At 42.7% G+C, this 23045-nt stretch overlaps 1 protein-coding gene across 2 annotated transcripts in view; it reads right to left on the bottom strand.

Moving 5' to 3' along the window:
* MAP2K4 (mitogen-activated protein kinase kinase 4) overlaps positions 1-17906 on the bottom strand; it is a 75938-nt gene extending 58032 nt beyond the window's left edge. The window contains exons 1-2 of one of the 2 annotated variants that reach the window (XM_070389518.1): positions 17727-17906; positions 7603-7635 (exon numbers count right to left, since the gene is read on the bottom strand). In XM_070389518.1, coding sequence (XP_070245619.1) covers positions 7603-7635; positions 17727-17844 — 151 coding nt within the window. In that variant the 5' untranslated portion in view covers positions 17845-17906. The remainder of the gene's footprint in view (positions 1-7602; positions 7636-17726) is intronic. The other variant, XM_070389519.1, reaches the window with a different exon arrangement.
* Between the last annotated feature and the right edge of the window lie 5139 nt (positions 17907-23045).

Below are 23045 nucleotides of genomic sequence, written 5' to 3'. Positions count from 1 at the left end.
CAGAAAACCACAAATGTTTAGAAATGCAAGTTAACCAGTCCCAAATGAAAGAATTAGTCTAGATGAAAACCACTGACGGCGGCCAGAAGCATCAGCTGAAAGGCTGATGGGGAAGTTTATTCCACACAATCACACTGCCAGCACCGAAACCCGCCGATCAGTCCTAAGGAGAGCTGCAACCAGAAATCACTTGCCTCCTGGTGTGATGCAACAAAAAGCACACAGCACCACCTATCAAGTGTTCCTGTCCCAAACCTGAAGCTCTACAGGATCAAAGCTTCTGTAGCTAACTATCAAGTAACAGGAAATGCAGGCAAGGAGGAACATGTGAGACACTAATTACTAAAGGGATGTAATCAGTCAAACCCAAAGTGTACAAAATGCTACAAAACACACGACCCAAGTTTTTCAATGAATAAGTGGTGAGAAAAAAGAAGAGAAGATGGAGCTGCTTGAAGGAAATTTAAGAGACATATCAACCAAATGCAGTGTGGACCTTGTTGAGAGCTCAATTTGGAACAAATCAACTGTGAATAAGGCACCTGTAGGACATTTGAGGAAATCTGAACACTGAGCGGCTGTCTGATAATACTGTTTTGTTTACTTAACAGTGTGATAAGCCATTGTCTAACCCTTATCACTTAGAAGATGTGTGACTGACACATCTGTGGATGAACTAACGATAATTAGAACTTGCTTGACAGTGTTTTAGCAGAAGGAAGTACAACAAATACGGTAAAGTTGGCCATAAGTTTGTAATCAGTGATGCTATGTAATAGGTGCATGGGGTTTATCATACTATTCTAAGTTGGAAAACATCTATCATCAAAAGTTTTTTAACAATTAATGTTCTTTCTCCCACCTCTCATTACAAGAATGTAGGAGGAGCATAAATCTTTTGCTAAAAGCATCAACTGGTTTTCGAGAGCCTGTGCACAAGTCTGTCTTCAAGCAGCACATGGCTGCACCACCACTGTGGTGGAAGAGGTCCAGTCTCCTGACCTACTCATCTCTGTCAGCTGTTCTGCAAACAAGTCGCCTCACAATCCCACCCAAAGCACTCCGTTCTCTGCATCTGTCTAGGTCAGAATTTAGAGTTTTCATTAACCATTTCTTCCCTAGTGGTAGATCCCTTCTGTCCCTTCATTCAGAGCCGCAAGAAGGAATCTCTCCACTTAATGTTTAGTCAGCCTTTATAGATAACATTTTGAAACTCTCTGGGGACAAAAAGAAAAATCAAAAGTTATATAAGTCCAGATCTCACGACCATTTTCAACTGAAGACCCCTCAAAACCCATCTGGTTTAAAGCATCATTCCTATGAGTGCACACTGCTTCTTTCAAGAATCAATAAAATGCTACGGTTTACAGCACGTAACCTGTGACCAGGCCAGCGTCACACATCGGCCACTCTGTAGCTGCATGACTGGAAAATGCCCTTCACTTTTTTGGGCTTCAGTCTCATCTATGTGCCTACTTCAAAAGGTTATTGGAAGAAACAGCGTTAATAACGTAAATAATTTTAAAGTGATAGAGAAGATTAGGTAAGAAATAAAAAGCTTAGAACAGGGTTTGGCAAGCACTAAGTGAGTTACCTATTGTTGTTATTTACTTCTACCACGTGGTCTGCCTCTACATGTGCAATTTCTTAAAGAACATAAGCTTCTTCAGAGTAGGCTCAAGATTTAATCCATCTTTAAAGACAGCGGTGGCTCTCACCACTACTGGCATATACATATTTATTAAATGTTACACCGTGCCTCTGTTTACTTAACCTTTTTAAGAGGTTCTCTAAAGAGGAGTAAATATGTATACACTTCATTTTCATTTCTGAGTAATATTCACTGAATTCTACCTAATGAAAGATGAACACCAACATGGCCCCTGCAAATTTCCTCTGGAATATCTTTTCATCTAGACACTTGGGTCTGGATTTTCAAAGCACTCAAAGTTATGCAGTAAGAATTCAAGTATTTACTGCACCTGGTTTAAAAACCATCACCCTTAATTTATACACTAAATTGAAAGTCACTTTGATTAATTGGCGAATTAGTTGGGAATACTTTCTGGAAACTTCTCACCAAAGTCTTGTCGAATATCCTCTCATTGCTCAGAGTAAAGCTGGACTGGAAGATGAAGGGAGACTTCCTGCAGTGTGACTTCCTGCAGTGTGGGAGAACCACCCATTTTTTTCTCATTCAAAAACACACAGTAAGCTTCTCCAAATGATTTTTAAGGTGTAATAGGTATTTGAAACCTTTCTTCTTCTAGCAACAAAACCATTTTCAGGAAGAATTAATATTCCCATCACTCCCAAGACCAGAGATAATTAGGTAACATTCCCCTTGGAATGGTAATTGGTTTACAGGGAACATGAGAAGTTGACTCTGCCAAGACTACAATTCATGGGCTTCAATTAGTATAAAAATAGTTTCTAAGCAGAAGGGCTTTCTCTTGACAGTTTATCAGGGTCCACAAAGATAGTGATGAATAGAATAGATGTTTAGTCCTAAGGACTTGTGGCAAATCCTACAAAAGTCTCATTTTTCAACTGACTTCAGCATATATGTAAATTTAAATAACCCATCTTAACCTCCAATCATAGCAAATGTGGTCATTCTGTTTCTTAGAATGGTTGAGTTTAATAAATTTCAAGCAATAAAATTTTAGTCGTGAGTATAGACTTCTGCTACATAAGGTGGGATATTAGAAGTTTAGTCACCAAGTGTTCTAAGCCCTTAGTTCTAAATGCGGGAGGGCTTGCCCCTCCCTGTACTGCTTGCTCACCTGTTTTCTACACTCCACCTCCGGCAGAGTCAAACAGCCTCCTGAGGGAAACATCATCTTTCACAGAACTTACCAAGTCAGTAAACTCACAAACGACTTCCTCAAACTTCTAGGAAGACTCGCAAAACATCCTTTCTCCTCTTCATTGGCTCATTCTTATTATTACCAATTTTAAAACAATCCAGGGTACTTATTCAAAAGAATAGTTTCACAATGAAAGGAAAATCTGTCATTAGGATATCGCCATTTCCCCCCAAATACTTAGCTGTGCAGTGTTAATCAAAGCAATCAATAGTAATGTAGTTTCTACTACTGACTTCAAGGATAACAATCAGCTCTGGAACATGAAGTTTTCTAAATAAACACCTTGTTGCTATGCAAACATTTTCAGGGAAAACAATTTTTTAAAGCCACTGAATCTTTTCAGAGCTACGGAAAGTACAAAAGGCAAAGGTACAGACGCTCAGCGCTCCCGGGAGTTGTCTTCAGCTGCCAAGAATTCTCCAGACGTGGCTGAGAACACACTGCAGCGCGTGGTGGGGAAAGAGCTAGAGCGCTCCTGTGTGAGATTATCTGCCAGATTCCCAACTGCTCTCGCTTTGATTGGCACAGGATTCCATTAGGTGTTTTATGAGGAAAATCCCTATGCCCTGGGGTCTTAAAATTCTCATAGAAATAAAAAATCAAGATGCAGACTCATGGAGGTAAATTTAACACTCAACAAAACCATATCTCAAAAGCTTTGTTTCGAGCAAATCTCCTGCTCCCTCCCATCCAAAGAAAAACTGGTTTTATAAAGCAAGGCAAATTATATTTTAAAGAAGTATGTTTACAAGTTAGCTCATTACAGTCACTGAGATATCAAACTTGCTCATAAATCACATAAACATATCTACAAGTACAAAATCATTATCTCCAAACGATAAATGATGAACTAATCAACCTTCTAAATGTAGGAGCTCTACATCGGAAAAAAGTATTTTCCCCTGATGTAGTCTTACATTCAGACTTTAGAAAAATTCAATAATCCAACAGTGTTAAAAAGAAATATTAACACTGTTGTCTCAAATGATAACTTTATTTGTCTTAAGATAAATAAGATAATATATATTCTTATATATATTTCAAAAAACCAAATGAAGGCAGAAACTATAATTGATCAAAGATCATGAGGTATAATGTGGATTTTTATTGAATTTCTATAAAAATCTGGTTCCAAAATTAAATATGCAATCTCACACGTGTGTATGTGTGTGTATTATAAACCTACACACACATCACCAATAAAACTTCACTAACTTTTAACAGGCAATTGTAATAAACTACTGGAATAGTGATCTAGCAATATAAAAAAAACAAAAACTATGTGTAAGTCAAACAATGGGGAAAAATGAATCCTTCAGAGCTTCCATTAGTCACCAGAACCATCTTACAATAAGTCTTTCTGATCTGTGATGGAGAATTGAATACTGAAGCAGCATTCACACTTAGTGGACTTTTAACAAAATGTACTTGTGTTCTCTGTACTCCATTCCCTCCTCCAACTACTGTCTGCTATATAATTATTTTTAATGAATTAAATTATAGTTTTTCTGATCATTTGAAACACCTTCAGAATCAAACTGGAGATTCTGGCACTAGAGTATACCCTAATAAGTAAGAAAGTGCTGCTTTGGTGATTTCAAGCCCTTCATTTGCAAAGAAATGAGTGGCTACTTTTAACATACAGTTAATGGCTATGTTCCAGAGCAAACTGAAAGACTGATTCTCTGCAAACATTACCAAACTGCACTTATAAATTTTAAGTTACGCAGATCACAGGACCAGTCTTGGGTAAAAGCGTTAACAGATGTCAACAACTGAAAACTTACCCTAAAACACAGGTACCAACTGTACAAAAACAAGAGCCGTCAACTTAGAACTGGCCTCCGCGCCACCATCCCAGCTCCCACCCTCCCTTTCCTCGAGACATCCTCTGAGGTCTAAGCCCGCACAGACGGCTCTGCCTGACGCCACGGCAGGACTGGCCACTGTAGGACCTCTGAGCCGTAGTCTCCAACAGCAGCCCTCATGCTGGTTCTCTCTCCTGACAGAACAGTGGGAGCAAAGGTGCCCGGGACACAGCAGCTTCACTGCACTAAGAAGAGCCTGCCAGGGGCAGGGACCTGTTCTATTCACTTCTGCCCCAATAATCTCCATCACTGGATGGAACCTCAGTGTCCAACATGTGCTCTGTGAATGAATACACAAAACTGTGCATGCGTGCATGCTAATGTCATTTCAGTCATGTCTGACTCTTTGTGACCCCATGGACTATAGCCCACCAGGCTCCTCTGTCCATGGGATTTCTCAGGCAGAATACTGGAGTGGGTTGCCACTTCCTTCTCCAGTGGATTTTCCCGATCCAGGGATCGAACCGGGGCTCCTATGGTTCCTGCACTGCAAGGTGGATTCTTTACCACCAAGCCTCTGGGGAATTTCAAAAGCCAGAAAACTGAAAGGAGACCTCCCAAACAAAGATGGAGAAATAAAAAGGGAGAGCCCAGTCAGTGTGAAGAAGTGGTGAAAGCAACCAAAGGTGGGCATGTACACACTTCCCAGTTGGGTTCTGTTGCTACAGTAAAGCATGCAACACCTCAAACCTGGTATTTCCACAGCAAACGGAAAGAGACAGCACCGCACCATTTAGACAGTCTGAAGGCATCTTACCCAAAGAGATTTACAGTCGCTGTATACATGATTTAAACTTAAAACAATCAGTATTTCTCGTATTGTGGACTATTCTCTACAGTCCACCAAAGGACTAAGAGAAAAAAACAACCGTGTAAATGCAATTCTAAATGTTTTAAATGGCAACATTTTTCTTAAGTTAGATTTTATGTCCATACATAAACATTTTTAAATTACATTAAATATCAGAACAATGTTTTATGTTAAAATATAAAAACTGTCGCAATAAATGTGTCATATACATTTAAAACTTAGCATAAATTAGAAGCTGTAACTTCATTACATGGAGGTATGTATCATATGTGTAGGTTCCCTATAAGCAGGAAATCATGTACCATTTTTAGTTTAAGGTAAGACAAGGATGACAATATGGACCAATTAAAAAATATTTATCCTAGGGTCTAGCATATTCTATTACTCATTATAGATTTATATCACGGGAAAACCACTCAAGAAATAAATTTTTGTTAACTACTTTTCCAAGGAAGTCATAATGTTCAACCAATGGAAATTAAGTATGTTGCTTCCATTGACTTCCCTGATAGCTCAGTTGGTAAAGAATCCCCCTGCAATGCAGGAGAACCCAGTTCAATTCCTGGGTTGGGAAGATCCACTGGGAAAGGTTAGGCTATCCACTCCAGCTAGTAAAGAATATGCCCACAATGTGGGAGACCTGGGTTCAATTCCTGGGTTGGGAAGATCCCCTGGAGAAGGGAAAGGCTACCCACTCCAGTATTCTGGCCTGGAGAATTCCATGGACTGTATGGTCCACGGGGTCACAAAGATTTGGACATGGCTGAATGACTTTCACTCACTCACTTCCATCAGAAAGTTTTAAAACAGCAGAAATGTTTTCTCCAGGTTAAACTATTTCGTTTGAACTAGCTTAAAAATGATACATATCAGAGGATCTAAAATGTCCAGCATTGTGACTATAGCTAGCAACACAGTATTATATACTTGAAAGCTGCTAAGAGAGTAAATGTTAAAGGTCCTCACTCTTAGTTAAGTGAGGTGATGGAGGTGTGAACTAACCCTACTGTGGTAATCATTTCATAACATGTAAGAGTATCAGACCACCATGCATGTACCTTAAACTCACACAGTGACATGTATCAATTATGTCTCATAAAGCTGGAGGAAAGAGAATAGTGTATATAAAAAAGTGGTCATGGAGTTCCCTGGTTGCCCAGTTGCCCATACTTTCACTGCCAGGTCCTGGGTTCAATCCAGGAACTTCAATTAGGGAACTGATATCCTGGCAAATGGCATAGCCAAAAAGTAAAAAAAAAGCACGATTGTTATTCTTCTCCACTCTATGAAACAATAAGCAGAAGATGAACATATTGTATTTTGGGATATATTTGTGGTAACTAAAGAACAGTCTTCTTGAATTGGGACTTTTTTATATTGCATTTTATACAAATGACATTTAAGTTTAAAGTTTATTTGTTTTAGCTTTAGAAATTTTGCTTTCCTATAGAAAACCTATTCTGTAGTCTATGAAGACTGGCGCTCTAATATACAACCCTGGTCTATTTTGAGGGGAGTGGAAAGGAGAAAGAAAAAAAGCTTTGTTTTTAAAGAAAAAAATTTAAAATTCATTAAATGCATGCTTTAAAATAAGTCAACTGTAAAGCATGAAGTCTCAGAGTACAGTTATACTATATACTTTTTTGCACTCCAATCGTAAAAGTGAACTTTCTTCAACTTGTGATTTAAATTGGCTAAGTCCAAATATCTATATACATCTTTCTATACAACTATATACTATGAATGTGTATCTTTCTAAATCTAGTATATCTGTCTATGTCTATATCTATATCTCTCTTCCTATACTTACATACATTTGAACACCTACATATGTTTCTCCTAGGTCAATCCAAGTGAAAGCAAGAACAATTTACAATCAAGAATATAACACAGATTTTTTTTTTTTTTAATTTGGGAAACTAATGAAAAATGGAAGCTCTTTCAAAGTAAAACTGCTATGGTTGGTTAGTTGAAACAATAGTGGACACATTCCCAATACCAAGATGGGTATGAAAAAAGTAAGTAGCATAATATCATAAAACTTGTAGCTTACTTTGTGCCTTTTCACAGAAGTTTATCTGAAAGCCTAAAGTAAAAGAGATAAGTTCCAGTTCATTTACTGTAAATCAAACAAACCAAAATTAGAACATGACATTGCATTTTTATATTACAATCAAGAACAGTTCAAAGCACATAACCTCCACCATCACAGAGATAACTGTAACACATGGGCTTTCTTTAAAAACTCAGCTCTTTCTGACGTAGATGTACTTTTATAAATATATGGAACTGAAATCAAGTTCAAATTATAAGAGTTACATTGTCTTTACCCTTACTTTTCGCATCTATTCAATAAAAAGAATAGCTATTAGCCCTTAGAAGTTAATAGTAACTTTTAAGACAGTTTTGTCGATTTTTTCAATCTACAAGTTCAGAACATATCACATTTTATTAACTCAAATTACAAACTCGAAACTATTTGATTACTACCCCTGATTCAAAAGCTTTGGTAGTCGATAAACTGTAAAAGCTAAACATGCATAGAACATTGTGCCAATGAGCTAACATCAAATGATAAGACAGTGAACTACTAAAGAGGTGCTGAAATTCTCTAAAGTAGGCCTGAAAAAAGACCATGTCCCTAGAAATGATAAGTGGCACTATAGGAGCTATAGGAAGAAAACCTGTAAATTCTCCTTAGACACATGAACATATTTCCAAATTCAATTAGGTCTGGTTATACCTTCCACATACATTTGAAAGTGAAAGTGAAAGTGAGTTAGCTCAGTCATGTCGGACTCTTTGCGACCCCATGGATTGTAGCCTACTAGGCTCTTCCCTCCATGGGATTCTCCAGGCAAGAATACTGGAGTGGGTTGCCATTTCCTTCTCCAGGGGATCTTCCCAGCTCAGGGATCGAACCCGAATCTCCCCCATTGCAGGCAGACGCTTTAACCTCTGAGCCACCAGGGACTCCCCCCACATACATTTATATAGATAGATGTAATTCTGTAAAATGCACCCCGTCAAATGAGCTGTTCAAAACAAAAGCCTTCCAAAATACAAATGAATATGTATTAATCTGCCCTCAGTCTACTGGGTGAGTTTCCAGTTTTCTTGGTGGTCTACCTATACCTCTGTTTTTTATTGCTTTGGGGAACAAAATGGAGAAATCAAATTTAGAATGAGTTTTGCTCAAATGTATTTATACAAATTCAATCAAAATTTGTAGGAAAAAGAGCCAGGACAAAAAAAAAAAGGATTATCTCTCCTATCCAGCTATCAAAATTCTTAGGATTTTAAGTTATAGGACTTCCCTGATAGCACAGTGGATAGGAGACGGCCTGCCAATGCAGGAGACATGGGTTTGATCCCTGGTCCAGGAAGACCCCACATGCTCTAGAGCAACTAAGCCCATGCACCATAATTACTGAGCCCCGTGTACTTTAGGGCCGCATGCCATAACTACTGAAGCCCACACATCTTGCTGCTGCCGCTGCTGCTAAGTCGCTTCAGTCATGTCCAACTCTGTGCAACCCCATATACGGAAGCCCAACAGGCTCCCCCGTCCCTGGGATTCTCTAGGCAACAACACTGGAGTGGGTTGCCATTCCCTTCTCCAATGCATGAAAGTGAAAAGTGAAAGGAAAGTCGCTCAGTCATGTCCGACTCTTAGACTGCAGCCCACCAGGTTCCTCCATCCATGGGATTCTCCAGGCAAGAACACTGGAGTGGGGTGTCATTGCCTTCTCCGCCACACATCTTAAAAGTCTAGAAACACTCTTGGGGGGGGGGGAGGGATTCTGTGGGTGTTATGAACCTAAGCAACTAAAAGCCAGCCAACATCCCACCAGGCACAAGTCAGGAGGAATGGGAGCTGGCAGCTGGCGTTCTGGAAGCAACTGTGGAAAAGGAACACGGAGGAGCTCAGAGGCCCGTCTCCCACCCTTACCACTGGAAGAGGGAGGGGGAAATTCACCTGCAGACTGGAGAGGAAGCTGGTAAAACACTGAAACAATTTGATAGTTACTATTCTCTTGTTAGCTCTAAATACAGTCAGTAGTTGCTACTAGGTAGCAAAAATAAAAGGGGAGAGAAGAGGTGAACTGAACAGCAATATGAATGGGGAAAGGAGCAGGAAAAATAAATCTGAAAGGTATGTGAAGAAGAATGAGAAGGATCTGTATGGTTGTATTAAAAATAAGTCACAGGGTAAAAGTATATGCTATATGCTAAGTCACTTCAGTCGTGTCTGACTCTGTGCAACCTCATAGACGGCAGCCCACCAGGCTCCCCCGTCCCTGGGATTCTCCAGGCAAGAACACTGGAGTGGGTTGCCATTTCCTTCTCCAATGCATGAAAGTGAAAAGAGAAAGTGAAGTCGCTTAGTCGTGTCCAACCCTCAGCAACCCCATGGACTGCAGCCCTCCAGGCTCCTCCATCCATGGGATTCTCCAGGCAAGAGTACTGGAGTGGGGTGCCATTGCCTTCAATAGGAAAAAATTTAAGGCATATGTAACTGGGAATGTTAGAAATGTCACCAATTACTCTCCGAACACATTAGAAGTTAAGCCTTTTAAATACTAAAAAGTTCTCAAAACTTGGAAGTTCTATAATCAGTACAGAACCCATGCATGTAACTAAAAACAGAGGTGGTAGAATTCTCGAAGCAAAACTACAGACTAACCTGCTGCTGCTGCTGCTAAGTCGCTTCAGTCGTGTCCGACTCTGTGCGACCCCAAAGACGGCAGCCCACCAGGCTCCCCCGTCCCTGGGATTCTCCAGGCAAGAACACCGGAGTGGGTTGCCATTTCCTTCTCCAATGCATGAAAGTGAAAAGTGCAAGTGAAGTCGCTCAGTCGTGTCCGACTCTTCGCAACCCCATGGACTGCAGCCCACAAGGCTCCCCCATCCATGGGATTTTCCAGGCAAGAGTACTGGAGTGGGGACAGACTAACCTAGTTATGGATTAAGTGACCAGGTGAACAGACTCTAAGGACTCATACCTACTTCCCTGTCTGCATTATTCTTCATTCAGAAAAGATCTGCTAACTGACCTGGGGTTCATGGGCAAGCATGGGCTAGAGAAACTGGAACAGAACGACTTGCCTTTTCCTTGAAATTCCATGCCATCTTACCGATGAAGTCAGATAAAAAGTTATTAGTACATCTTTCTAGACCTCTAAGACTACACATACACACATACGTGTATACATATACAACACTTACACACACACACACATATGTAGAGAGAGAGAACCTATATAGAGAAAGATTATATAAATAAGGAGAAGAACCCACCAAGGTCAGAGAACTGGTGCTAACAGTACAGTACAGATGAGGGAAAGTTTATAATGTTCAAAGGGCAGGGCGGGGCCAAGGGAGCCACCACCAACCTTGTAAAAGAAGAGAAAGATGGTGAGAAAGAAATGGGGAGGAAAACTTCCAATATCCTCAACTTAAGCAAATTTGTGATTGTTGTAATTATCCCATTAATATTCATTCACATATATTCAATTTTTGAGGTCTCACTTGCTCACAAATTACGTCTAAATTCTGTCTTTCCATGCACATACTCTGAGCCCTGCATCTCCGAGAGTAGTGCATAGCAGCTGAACCCACTGCTAGTAACAGGTTAAATTTTCAAAATCTTAGGTGCTGCACTCTTTCACTTAGTATCTGTACCCGGGGCCTTAGTTTTACTTGATCTCCTGCTTCAAATCTGAGTCTTTTTCATTTTATCTGGCCCCAACCAAGTTTCTTTTCACCAAATCTCAGACATCCAATGATAAAACACAGAGTTACACAGGGCAGGATGCTAGCAAGCCCACAAAAGAAATAAAGGTGGAGGAGGGGGTTTCCTCTCCTTTTTCTCAGCAGGCTTCTCCCGCATGTTCCCCTCATTCTCAACCTCTAGCCCCAATCCTGAGAAGCCCTTAACTGGCCATAACTGGAAACCTACAATTTACTGTACTTACCAGATAAAGTGAGCTTGTCTGCAACACTTTAAAAGGCTGCTTAGGATGTGTGTGAGTGTACATTAAAACCAAAGGCATAACGGTGTTTAAGAAAGTAGAAAACAAAATGAAGAATGTCACACCCAGGTTCTAGTTCCAACTGTGAAACTCAAACAAGTCATCTCACTTGAGCCCAGTTTCCTCATTTATATATACGATTAACAATAACATCAAGAGATCTCAGAATTTGAAGCAGCATGCCCACATGTAAAGCTGCTTGTCAAATGGCCCTCGTGGGGCACAGCAACCATCCCCCTTCTCTTCATCTGGGCGGGGTACAATGGGGTGGGGGGTGGGCAGGGGTCTAAGTAGTTGCCCACCTCCTCAGGAGCACCTTATGGTTTCCGGACACCCTGGATTCTAGAAATGCTGAAAAGGGATGATGACTACAGTACGAAGCCAACCTGACATAAAGAAAATCACAGCTGCCTGCTTCCTGGGTCAGGCCACAGACCAAGCGCCCAAACCCTCCTTCTACACAGTGGAAGACGCCAGCAGTGGGTCTCCTTACAACTCCAACCTCAGAATTCTGGCGCATGCCTTCAACTGTAAAGTCACTCACAGTACACCATGGCGGCTCTAACATCTAAGCACCTATCTAAGCCTATCCAGACCTTGTATTTTCAATGTACTTAGACAGAGTTCCACAGATTTCCTGCTGGGTTACTTCCTTGAGTTTTCCTGACTTCACCTCTCTCAAACTGCAAAGGAACCCACCTTAATAGAGTAACTCCAGGTTATCTGCATCATTCAGAACTAGTCACTCACAATTAACATTCAGGATCTTGTCAGTCCCCATATGCCCAGTTCCTTTCCTCCCTGTGGCTGGTGACTACCTCACTGACTCCGATTTTATAACTAAGCGCTGAAATACCATCTCACCTCATGCTAGGAAGCCTAGGAAAGAAGAACAAAGGCTGCCTGTCGCCAGGTCGATTAAAACCCACTTTCACCAGGGCAAATCCCTCAGTTTAAATGTCTGTTCCCTTATCTAAGAAAGGGGACCATGCCCATCTACCCTTAAAGAGAGCTTATGAGCATCAACTTAAGTAAAGACGGTGGAAAAAGAGCTGTGATAACTATTAGTTTTCCTTCTTAACTTTAAATCTGAATTATACTTCCTCAGATTGTATCACGTGGGCTGTCCAGATCTCCATCTGAATTATGTGCAACGGAGTTGATCTGATTTCCAGACCCCTAAAAATAAGAAAAACTCTATGGGCCCAAGTCAATTCAAGCTTCTCAAATCAGGTAACAGAAACAGAACAGGAAAAGAGAAATTTACAAAAAAAGAAATATGACTTAAAATACAGGGTTCTCTAATACATCACTTTAAACAAGTGTCAATATACAGTCTGATAAGGGACATTAAGGAAAACGTGAGAAAATAAGTATCTTGAGAGCATTATGTTTTTCTACTTTCTTAAATTTAATACTAGGGTTACTCTCCTTTTTAAGGAACATAGAGAAACACATCACGTGCTTTGAGGGGGCACCAATTTCCTGAGCTGAGTTTTATTTTTCAGGTCATGTCAAATAAACGGTGAGAGAAAGTGTGTTCCAACACACTAGGAAAGGCAAGCCACTCCAAAGTCTGGAACCTTATCCCTGTGCACCATTCAGTGTTTTTAAATTAGGATTAAGGCACACTCCTCTGGTAAATGGTAAAGACAGAAAGACGGTCAAATAGAATCACAATTAGGGCATTTCATACTAATTTTGTATATGCAAATATTACTGGGAGAAAAAAGTATACTGATTCAAATTTTCACTTTTCCTCAACAGATATGTTTCATTACACTTGTAAGTTTTGTGTGTGTGTTTGTGTTTTCTTTCTGTAAAATTTTTAACGAGGTATAATTGACATAACGTTCTATTAATTTCCAGTATACAACTAGATTTGATGTTTGTACAAATTGAGAAATGATCACCACACAATAAGTCAAATTAACATTCATCATCATACATAAAAAAACTTTCCTGTGATGAGAACTTTTAAGATCTACTCTATAAGCAACTTTCAAATATGCAATACAATATTATTAACTATGGTTGCTATGCTGTGCGTTATTTTGTATATTTTTTAAAAGCAGAATCAAGTTATCTTTTTACTTAAATTGACATTTGTAAAATGTTCAGCTGAGGGTAAATGGGTAAGGAATGGGCTAGTCTATAAGTTTTCTGTTATACAAACATATATGTTATACATGTATTATACATGTTATACATGTTATAAGAGACTCAAAAAAAGAAAAATTGCCTAGATAAGCACATTAACAGAATCAGAGGCACCTATAACATATAATTTATAACCATTTCCTGTAACAAGTACTTTACAGATGTCTCTGTTTTTCACACACACTTACAGATTCTAACTATTCTAACCATTTTTAAAAACTGACATTTCTCAGCTACCCAAGTAAAGTTTAAGATGTTTTATTTTTCCCTGCTTTAAGTTTTCCATAATAAATTTCTCGTTTTTTAAAATGTATTAATTTTTAAGGGGCTACTAACTAAAGCATTTAACAAACCATGTTTAATAACAATCCTTACATACGTATGTGTGCGTGCATGCTAAGTCGCTTCAATCGTGTCCAGCTCTTTACGACCCTATGGGCCACCAGCCTCCTCTGTCCATGGGATTCTCCAGGCAAGAATACTGGAGTGGGTTGTCATGCCCTTTTCCAGGGGATCTTCCCGACCCAGGGATAGAACCTGGGTCTCTTAGCCTCCTGCACTGGCAGACGGGTTCTTTACCACTAGTGCCACCTGGGAAGGCCCTTTATGTACATGTAGAGATTTTATAATTTTCAAAGCACTTTCATAAGCATTAATCTAATAATGTGATTCTCACAACAGGCCTGTAAGTATTATCCCTACTATAACAAATGAGAAACAGATGAGTTCAGAAAAGGTCAGTAATTTTGCCAAGGTCACAGAGCTTGTACATGGCAGAGCAGTTACCTGAACTCAGGAAGAATACTCATCGAGAACATTCTAAACAGAAATGCTCAATAATGAAAAATGGAAATAAACAGTTCACAGAAAAGGGTAGAACCCAATGATAATGAAGCTAAAGAAACTCCACGATGAGGGGTTAGGAACTCATCTGCTAATAATGAAAGAGACAATTAATTAGACCATAATAAGTAAGAGCATTGTTGCTATTAACAATGATAATGCCTAATATCATTGATATGCCTAATATGTATTGATCACATACTTAACAGTATGTCAGGCCCACGCTGTATCTGCATTCTAGAAGTTCCTGTAAAGTAATCTGTATTCCTACTTTCCAATGGAGAGACTGACACTTGGAAAGGTTAAGTATCTTGCCCAAGATCACAGAATTCGTAAATCCTGATGAAGAGATTCAAATCCAGGACTCCAGAGCTCTGGCTTAACTCAAGTATTATATTAAAAAACAGTAATTCTCAACTGAGACCACTCCTGGGTCACAAACCTCAGACCATAAAAAAGTGTGCAGAGTGATCCAGTGTCCAGCACAATGCTCATCACACAGATCGACCGCGACGTCTGTTAGATGATGTATATTCCATGTGGCCCCTCAACTGAACCCCATTACTGGAATGAGCACAGTCATTAACAACTCCAGAGAGACAGTACTTTGGGGTGGCAACTGACCATGTTTGGGGGTGGGAGGGGAAGGGAGTGGCATTTACCAAACAACCAAGGATCACAAGTTTGACCTAAAGCCAAAGATCTGGTAGGTGAAGGAGGGAAGGTGAGGCTCTAACATCACAAGATAAATGAAGATCCTACCCAGCTGCTTAAGCCCATGGTTTGTAACCCGGGTTGCACGAGAACATCCTGAGAGCTTCAAGTGCTTCTCTTCATTCTGAGTAATCGAGATTGGTTCAAGAAGATATAACCAACAGGTTCCTGAATCAATCAAGGCTACACACAGCAGTGACAAAAGAAAATTCATCAGGAGTTCAAAGAGAAGTCTTAAAGTCCTCCCTCTCCCTTTTAAACTGGGTTCTGCTTACTAGGGGCTTCCCCAGTGGCTCAGCAGTAAAGAATCTGCTTGCACTGCAGGAGACTCGGGTTCAATCCCTGGGTTGGGAAGATCCCCTGGAGAAGGAAAATGGCAACCCACTCCAGGATCTTGCATGGGAAATCCCATGGACAGAGAAGCCTGGCCGGCTACAGTTCATGGGGTTGCAAAGAGTCAGACACAACTGAATGACTAAACAACAACAAAACTGCATATTAGAAAGGTCAGCTGACTGAGTATAAAAACCCAGGGGCTGGGAGGAGGAGAATGGAGAGCATCAGAGTAACCCCTAACCATGACGCCTTTCTCTGAGTTCCTAGAATACTTCAGGCTCTTTTCCACTCTTTGGAATCTTCACATGTATGGTTCCCTTTGCCTAGAACCCTCTTCATCACAAGAATCATCTTACCAGACAGGTCCTCTAAGACCACCTTATCAAAGCAGACTGCCCCCTCCCCAATCAAATTCTACCCCAGCCTGTTACTTTCATTACCCTTTTCTCAATTAGCAATTTTTCTTATTTATCTGCACAGTCTTCCCTCCCCAATCCTACCTGAAGAATAAGCTCCATCAAGAATGAGGCTTTCTGATTCACTCTTTCCTATAAAGAGCACTATGAGCTGGAGCACTATGCCTGGCACTAAACAGATGCTCAATTAATATTTTTTGGAAAATAAATGTCTACAGCTTTTCAAACTATCAGCCTCCCTACCCTCAGCACCCCCCAAACTTGCATATTTATAAGCTCATTAAGTCACTCGTTTTGGATATGCAATACAATCTTAAGTTGTCATTTTACTGTTTCATTTCACCACCACCAATGGAAAGATCAGGAAATGCATCCTGTATTCATCTGTATACTGTACAACACAGTGGCATCCAGGAACTAATTCAATTCCAATTAATCATCTGAGGACCTGCACAGAAAGTGTCCTCTCTGTTCCTTACCCATATCCCAGGTGGAGGGGGACAGGGAGGTAAAAATGACAAAAATCCCCGTCTCCGCTTCCTGAAGCACACTCGCATAAACCCGAAAGACTCAATAAATATCAAAGCTAACTAGACACACGGCCTAAGACAGATCTTAGAGCCCTTTAGGTAAATGTTCATCAAAGAGTAACCATGGCCACACTGACCATGAAGGGTAACCCCGCTGATTCTGTTAGCTATTGAAGAAGGCAAGTAGTTTGCGAAAGTTGTCAGGAGATTTCCGAGATTCCCTATTTTTGAAAATAATGTGACTGCTCAAAATTCCCCAGTAAACTCAAGGAAACGGTCCCTGATGGGCTGGGGCCTAGTATCTTTAACAACACCGCCAGTCAAGGGCTACAGAGAGCTCACAGGCGTTCCACCGCCGGTGGGGCAAGTCACTGATGAGGAGGGCAGCTCCAGGTGCGCAGTCCCCACGCAGACCCACTCTTGACCCCAGCCTTTCGAGGTCCCGGATCTCCCCCTTTAAACCCAATTCCCAGTTTTATTTGGTCCGCATGCAACGCTAGCACAGAAACCCCCGGCCCGAAACAAATCGCCGCTCCCGGGCCAAGGGCTGTCTCGTTACCTCTCACAGGTGGCACAGGCCGGAGTCACCCCCCGCCCAGCCCGGCGCGCGGAAACCCTGCAAAAGTTTGCAAACCGAGGGTCCAGAGGGCCCGCGCGAAGCGCAAAGGTCAGCGCGCCTGCCGGGCTCGGCGGCGCCCGCGGGACCAAGATGGCCCTGCGCGGGCCCCACGGCGGCGGGGAGAGGGCCGGGGCGCCGCCGCCGCCCTCAGCGGCCGGGACCGCAGGCCAGGCCCGGGCGCCTCCAGCCGCCGCCCGGCCGCGCGTTCCCGGAAAGGCGGGCGGGGCGCGCCAGGTAAGCGGGGCCGCGGCGGGGCGGCCGCGGGGGCGGGTCGGACTCTAGGTGGGCCCGGCGGCCGGCGGAGGGGGGAGCCCGGGCCGCGCGGGCGCGGGTGGAGGCCGCGGCCCGCCGCCGGGAGCCAGGCCGAGCCCGGGAAGGCCGGGGAGGAGGGAGGCTGGCCGGCGCGGGCGGCGCGACCGCTTCCTCAGCCGGGTCCGGGGGCGTCCGCAGCGCGGAGACAGGCCGCGACGACGCGGACGGCAGAGCCGGAGGGGCCGGGGTCTCGGCGCCGCCGCCTTCCTTACCCTGCATGCTGCTGACGGCCGGGTGGCCGGGCGCCGGGGACCCCGCGGGGCCCGGGGTGCCGCTGCCGCCCCCGGAGCCGCCGCCGCCGCCGCCGCCGCTGGGGCTCGGAGCCGCCATTGTTGGGAGTGAGGAGCCGAGCGGCGCCGCGGCGGCTGCAATGCAGCAAGCTCGGCCTCTCGCACGGCCGAGGGGCGTGGCCAGCGCCGCCTTGGCCCCGCCTCCGGGCACGCCCCCTGGCACGCCTCCGCCCGCGCCTGACGCCGAGCCGCACCAGATGCCGAACCGCAGAGCCGCTCAGGTCGCCAGTGCCCGGCCCAAGAGACCGGCAGAGGTCCTGATCAGGGGCTGCTGGCCCGCTGAGGGGCCTACAGCGGTCTGAGAGTGTGTGCATCTGGGGGATAAAAGGGTACATAGTTTTTATCATTCCCATAGAGGTTTGTGACCCCGAAAGTTCAAGAAGCCTGTTGTTGAAATCTCAGAATTTAAAATCAGTATCTTAAAACTGAAACCGGGTCACGGAGGTCGTGCTTCTTGTCCAGTCTCTGACATGGCACTTCCAGAGGGGAGTTGACTTGAGCTATGGAGCTCCTGTTAGACCCTGCCTGTCACCCCAACCCTCTACACTGCCAAGGAAGATCCTAGAGAATGCTACTGAAAGTACTACCAATGGACCCACCCCAAGATCAAATCACAATCTATATTTTAATAATATCCCCAGGTGATCTGCATGCACATTAAATTTGAAAGCAGTACCTTCAGCACCCAAGTTTCCTGACCTCCCAAAATGTGTGTGTGCGCTCAATCCTGTCTGATTCTTTGTGATCCCAAGGACTGTAGTCTGCCAGGCTCCTCTGTCCATGGGATTTCCCAGGCAAGAATACTGGAGTGGGTTGCCATTTCCTTCTCCAGGAGATCTTCCCGACCCAGAGATGGAACCCATGTCTCTCAAGTCTGCTGCACTGGCAGGCAGGTTCTTTATCACTAGCACCACCTCATCATCTGTATCACCATCTGGCTTCCCAGGTGGCTCAGTGGTAAAGAATCTGCCTGTCAATGCAGGAGACACAAGAGACAAGAGGTCAGTTCCTGGCTTGGGAAGATCGCCTGGAGGAGGAAATGGCAACCTACTCCAGGATTCTTTGCTGGAAAATCCCATGGACAGAGGAGTCTGGCGGGCTCAAGTCCACAGGGTCGCAGAGTCAGGTACAACTGAGCAACTGAGCTCACACATCACCACGTTCCCCTAAATACACACTGGGTTCTCTCCCTCACGTCCTCTACACCTTATAAGACCAGCTATAGAAATATGTAATTTATATATGAATTATATAAGATGGTAACCTCATAGAACAAAATCAGGTTTCTTCCAATGCTTGGCACAGACTGATTTTAGGAAGGTAGCAGCTAAAAAGAAAGAAAGAAAAAGTCCCTTATGAGACTAGGGGCTTGTGGACCAACAGAAATGTAATTGGGATGGTAAGGTATGGATCTCTGGGCAGAGGTATGTCTTGCCTATACATAGAATGACCAGCTATACAACATACCAGGTAATCTGAACCATGGAGCCAGATGATTCCTGCCCTTTGGAAGTATTGAGCAATCTGTACCAGGACATCCTTCCAGCAGACCTTATCTGTGCTGGAACTTCCTCCTAGCATATTGGTAATCCGTCCCCCATCAACAGAAACCTGCCTTCTTGCTCTGAAAACCACCCTCAGCCATCATCTTGATTGCACACAGTGGGTACAGATAGGGCTTGTGGTTTAGTTATCCAGTTGTCTCCAACTCTGCGACATCATGGACTGTAGCCTGCCAGGCTTCCCTATCAATAGGATTCCCCAGGCAAGAATATTGGAATGGATTGCTATTTCCTCCTCCAGGGGATCTTCCTGACTCTGGGATTGAACCTTCGTCTCCTGCACTGGCAGGCAGATTCTTTACCACCGAGCCACCTGGGAAACCCCAGAGATAGGGCATAGGGAAAGTTGCTGCTGCTGCTGCTAAGTCACCTCAGTCGTGTCCAACTCTGTGCGACCCCATAGACAGCAGCCCACCAGGCTCCCCCGTCCCTGGGATTCTCCAGGCAAGAACACTGGAGTGGGTTGCCATTTCCTTCTCCAATGCATGAAAGTGAAAAGTGAAAGTGAAGTCTCTCAGTGGTGTCCGACTCTTCGGGACTCCATGGACTACAGCCTACCAGGTTCCTCGGTCCATGGGATTTTCCAGGCAAGAGTACTGGAGTGGGGTGCCATTGCCTTCTCTGTAGGGAAAGTTAAGTGAAGGCAAATAGAAGGTGAGAGCAGGTGGGTGTGCCTAAGTGGAGAGCCTCACATTTCCAGCCCTCCAGAACTCTCCTCCAAGGGCCTGGCAGACGGAGCAGTATCTCCAATTCCAGGTCACTATAAACACTGCCAAATTCCCATCTGGGAATCAGTATACCAGCTTGCTCTCGTAAGTCCTGGGAAATCCTAATCAGAAGCTAGATGGAAAGTCCCCCATCCAGGCTGTTTAGCCCAGAGTGAAGGCTAAATACTCTATTGGCATCCTTGGCATGGTGCTGATGGGAAGAGAAGCAACAAAGGGCAGAGAAGAGGACACGCTGAAGCTCCCTAAACTCTCTTCTTGGGGGTACAGATTCGAAGATGGCTTTCTTTTCTTTGAGGTTTATATTTTAGTACTCGAGAGGTTCGTATCAAAAATCAAATGAAATTCATCTTTCAAAACATCAACAAAACTTGCCAACGATTAGCAAAAAATGCTAATGGAAAAAAAAAATAGGGATCCCGTCCCACCTCCACCCTTGCGCTAATTTTGCATTTCCATTGACTTGGCCTCTTTAACATACATGGGAAAGGCATCAACAGCCTCCTAGTTTCCTGGCACACAATCCAAATGTCATCATCAGACTCCAGATGAAGGGTTACTGACACCAAACAGTTCTATTTGAGTAATTTTCTAACACTGTATTCCAGTACCTGCCAGTAGGTTTCACAACCAGTCCCTGTGGTCTAAATGTCACTGCTGTGTATGTTATCTCATTTTTTTCACTTGCAATTCCTTGGGTCTTGAATGGTACCAAGAAATGGCTTGGAGGACTTCTCATCCCCCACCCCGATAAGTACCACAAGCATCTCTCCCCTGTTCTTTGCTGTGCACCACTGATAATACTTACAGTCGTATGTAAAGCATTACTAGCCCCCTTTTCCGATTATACATATTTCTCTAATAGAAACTTAAGAAAAACATTGACCTCATACAGTTTAATGAACTTGAATAAGAAAAATATGTGACAAATAAACCTAGAGGAAAACATTCAAACTAGGAAATTCATTCAAGAAAGTTGAATTAAAAGAGTAAGTATATTGTGGAATATAAACTGATACAAATAAACTTATTTACAAGACAGAAATAGACTCACAGACATAAACATTTATGGTTACCAAAGTGGAAAGAGGGTGAGGGAGCAATCAATTAGCAGGTGCAAACTAGTATATACAGAATGGACAAACAAAAAGGCCCCATGTACCTATAGCGGGGAAGGCAATGGCACCCCACTCCAGTACTCTTGCCTGGAAAATCCCATGGATGGAGGAGCCTGGTAGGCTGCAGTCCATGGGGTTGCAAAGAGTCGAACACGACTGAGCGACTTCACTTTCACTTTCATGCATTGGAGAAGGAAATGGCAACCCACTCCAGTGTTCTTGCCTGGAGAATCCCAGGGACAGCGGAGCCTGGTGGGCTGCCGTCTATGGGGTCGCACAGAGTCAGACACGACTGAAGTGACTTAGCAGCAGCAGCAGCAGCATGTACATATAGACACAAGCTCCCATTAGTTTGAAGAAAGGTTGCCTTTACCTGAACTCATTTATTGAAGTTCATTTATTGAAAATCATTCTCTCCCTGATCTTGTCTTAGCTCTTAGATAAAGATGGCCGCTGATAGATCATAAAACATAGGTACATTCCAATATCAATTTTGAGTTGTAAGACTTTCACATAATACTGCATCAAAATGTGTTATAAAGAGCTAAAATTTCATAAAGAACTAGAATTTTAACACTTCTTATCTGTTTTATTCATCTTTCCTTTCTCCATGTAAGTTGCTGGGCAACAGGATTTGGAGAAAGTCTACTGATAATAAACCTTTGGTAGCTTATGAATTGTGAATATTATGAATGTAATATCTAAATGAAAAGTAATATGTAGCTAAATTGAGAATGATAGCTGTCCTTTTGTTATTGTAATAAGCATTCTTTTATAAGTAACAAAATATTACTGTATGTTTATATTCTTGTAAGCAGCTTCATTTAAAAATTAATCAGAAACAAATTAAGTCTGAAAAGTCTGTCTTATAGAGACATGTCTTTTTCCTTACATGTTCTATTTTACTTACACAGAATGTTTCTTTTTTTCACCCTGTTGAACAGAAAACAAAGGTACCAAGTTTCTGTTCTCTGCTCAGATGCTACTTGAATAGCAATGAATTTCAAGGTACACAGATGATAAATCCTGTAAGAATTTATCCAGTGAACATTTCTTACTAGATCAATAGAGTAAAATTTTTGATAGAACATCTCTACTTAACAGTCTTTATTGGTTCACTTCAAGTCTGAAAAAAAGGTTTTGTTAAGCCACCCTCCCATTTCTCTCTGGTGATTGTAACCTATTCTTGACAGGTACTACTCTAGAGCTCTCACACTGTTTTTGGTGTTTTATGCCTTATTAAATCCAAGCCACAAGTGCAGTCAAATAAAAGGGAATAGTCTTTCAATCATTTCAATCCTAAAGGGAATCAACCCTGAATGTTCGTTGGAAGGACTGACACTGAAGCTAGAGCTCCAATACTTTGGCCACCTGATGTGAAGAGCCGACTCACTGAAAAGACCCCGATGCTGAGAAAGACTGAAGGCCAAAGGAGAAGGGGACAACAGAGGATGAGATGGTTAGATGCTTAGTATCACCAACTCAATGGACATGAATTTGAGCAAACTCCAGGAAATAGCGGAGGACAGAAGAACCTGGCGTGCTGCAGTCCATAGGGTCTCAAAGAGTTGGGCACAACAAGTGAACAACAACAAACTACTCTCTCCTGATGTTACATATATAAACCATATTTTAGCAAGTCTTTTTTCCCTACCATCTCATGAGTCTGTGTGTTAGAATTCAAGAATCTATTTTTAGACAGTTTGGTATAGTTCGGTTGTTTTCAGGAAGCAAAATTAAAGGACTTCTTGTTTCTTTCCCTCCCAGGCATGCTGGATCAAGGAGACATGATCTTAAAAGCTCAGCAGTGTATGACGACACAGAGATGGATAGCAT

The sequence above is a fragment of the Bos mutus genome, chromosome 19 (genome assembly GCF_027580195.1).
Source record: "Bos mutus isolate GX-2022 chromosome 19, NWIPB_WYAK_1.1, whole genome shotgun sequence".
In the NCBI taxonomy this organism is placed as follows: domain Eukaryota; kingdom Metazoa; phylum Chordata; class Mammalia; order Artiodactyla; family Bovidae; genus Bos; species Bos mutus.
This window is presented reverse-complemented; position numbering and strand designations above follow the sequence as displayed.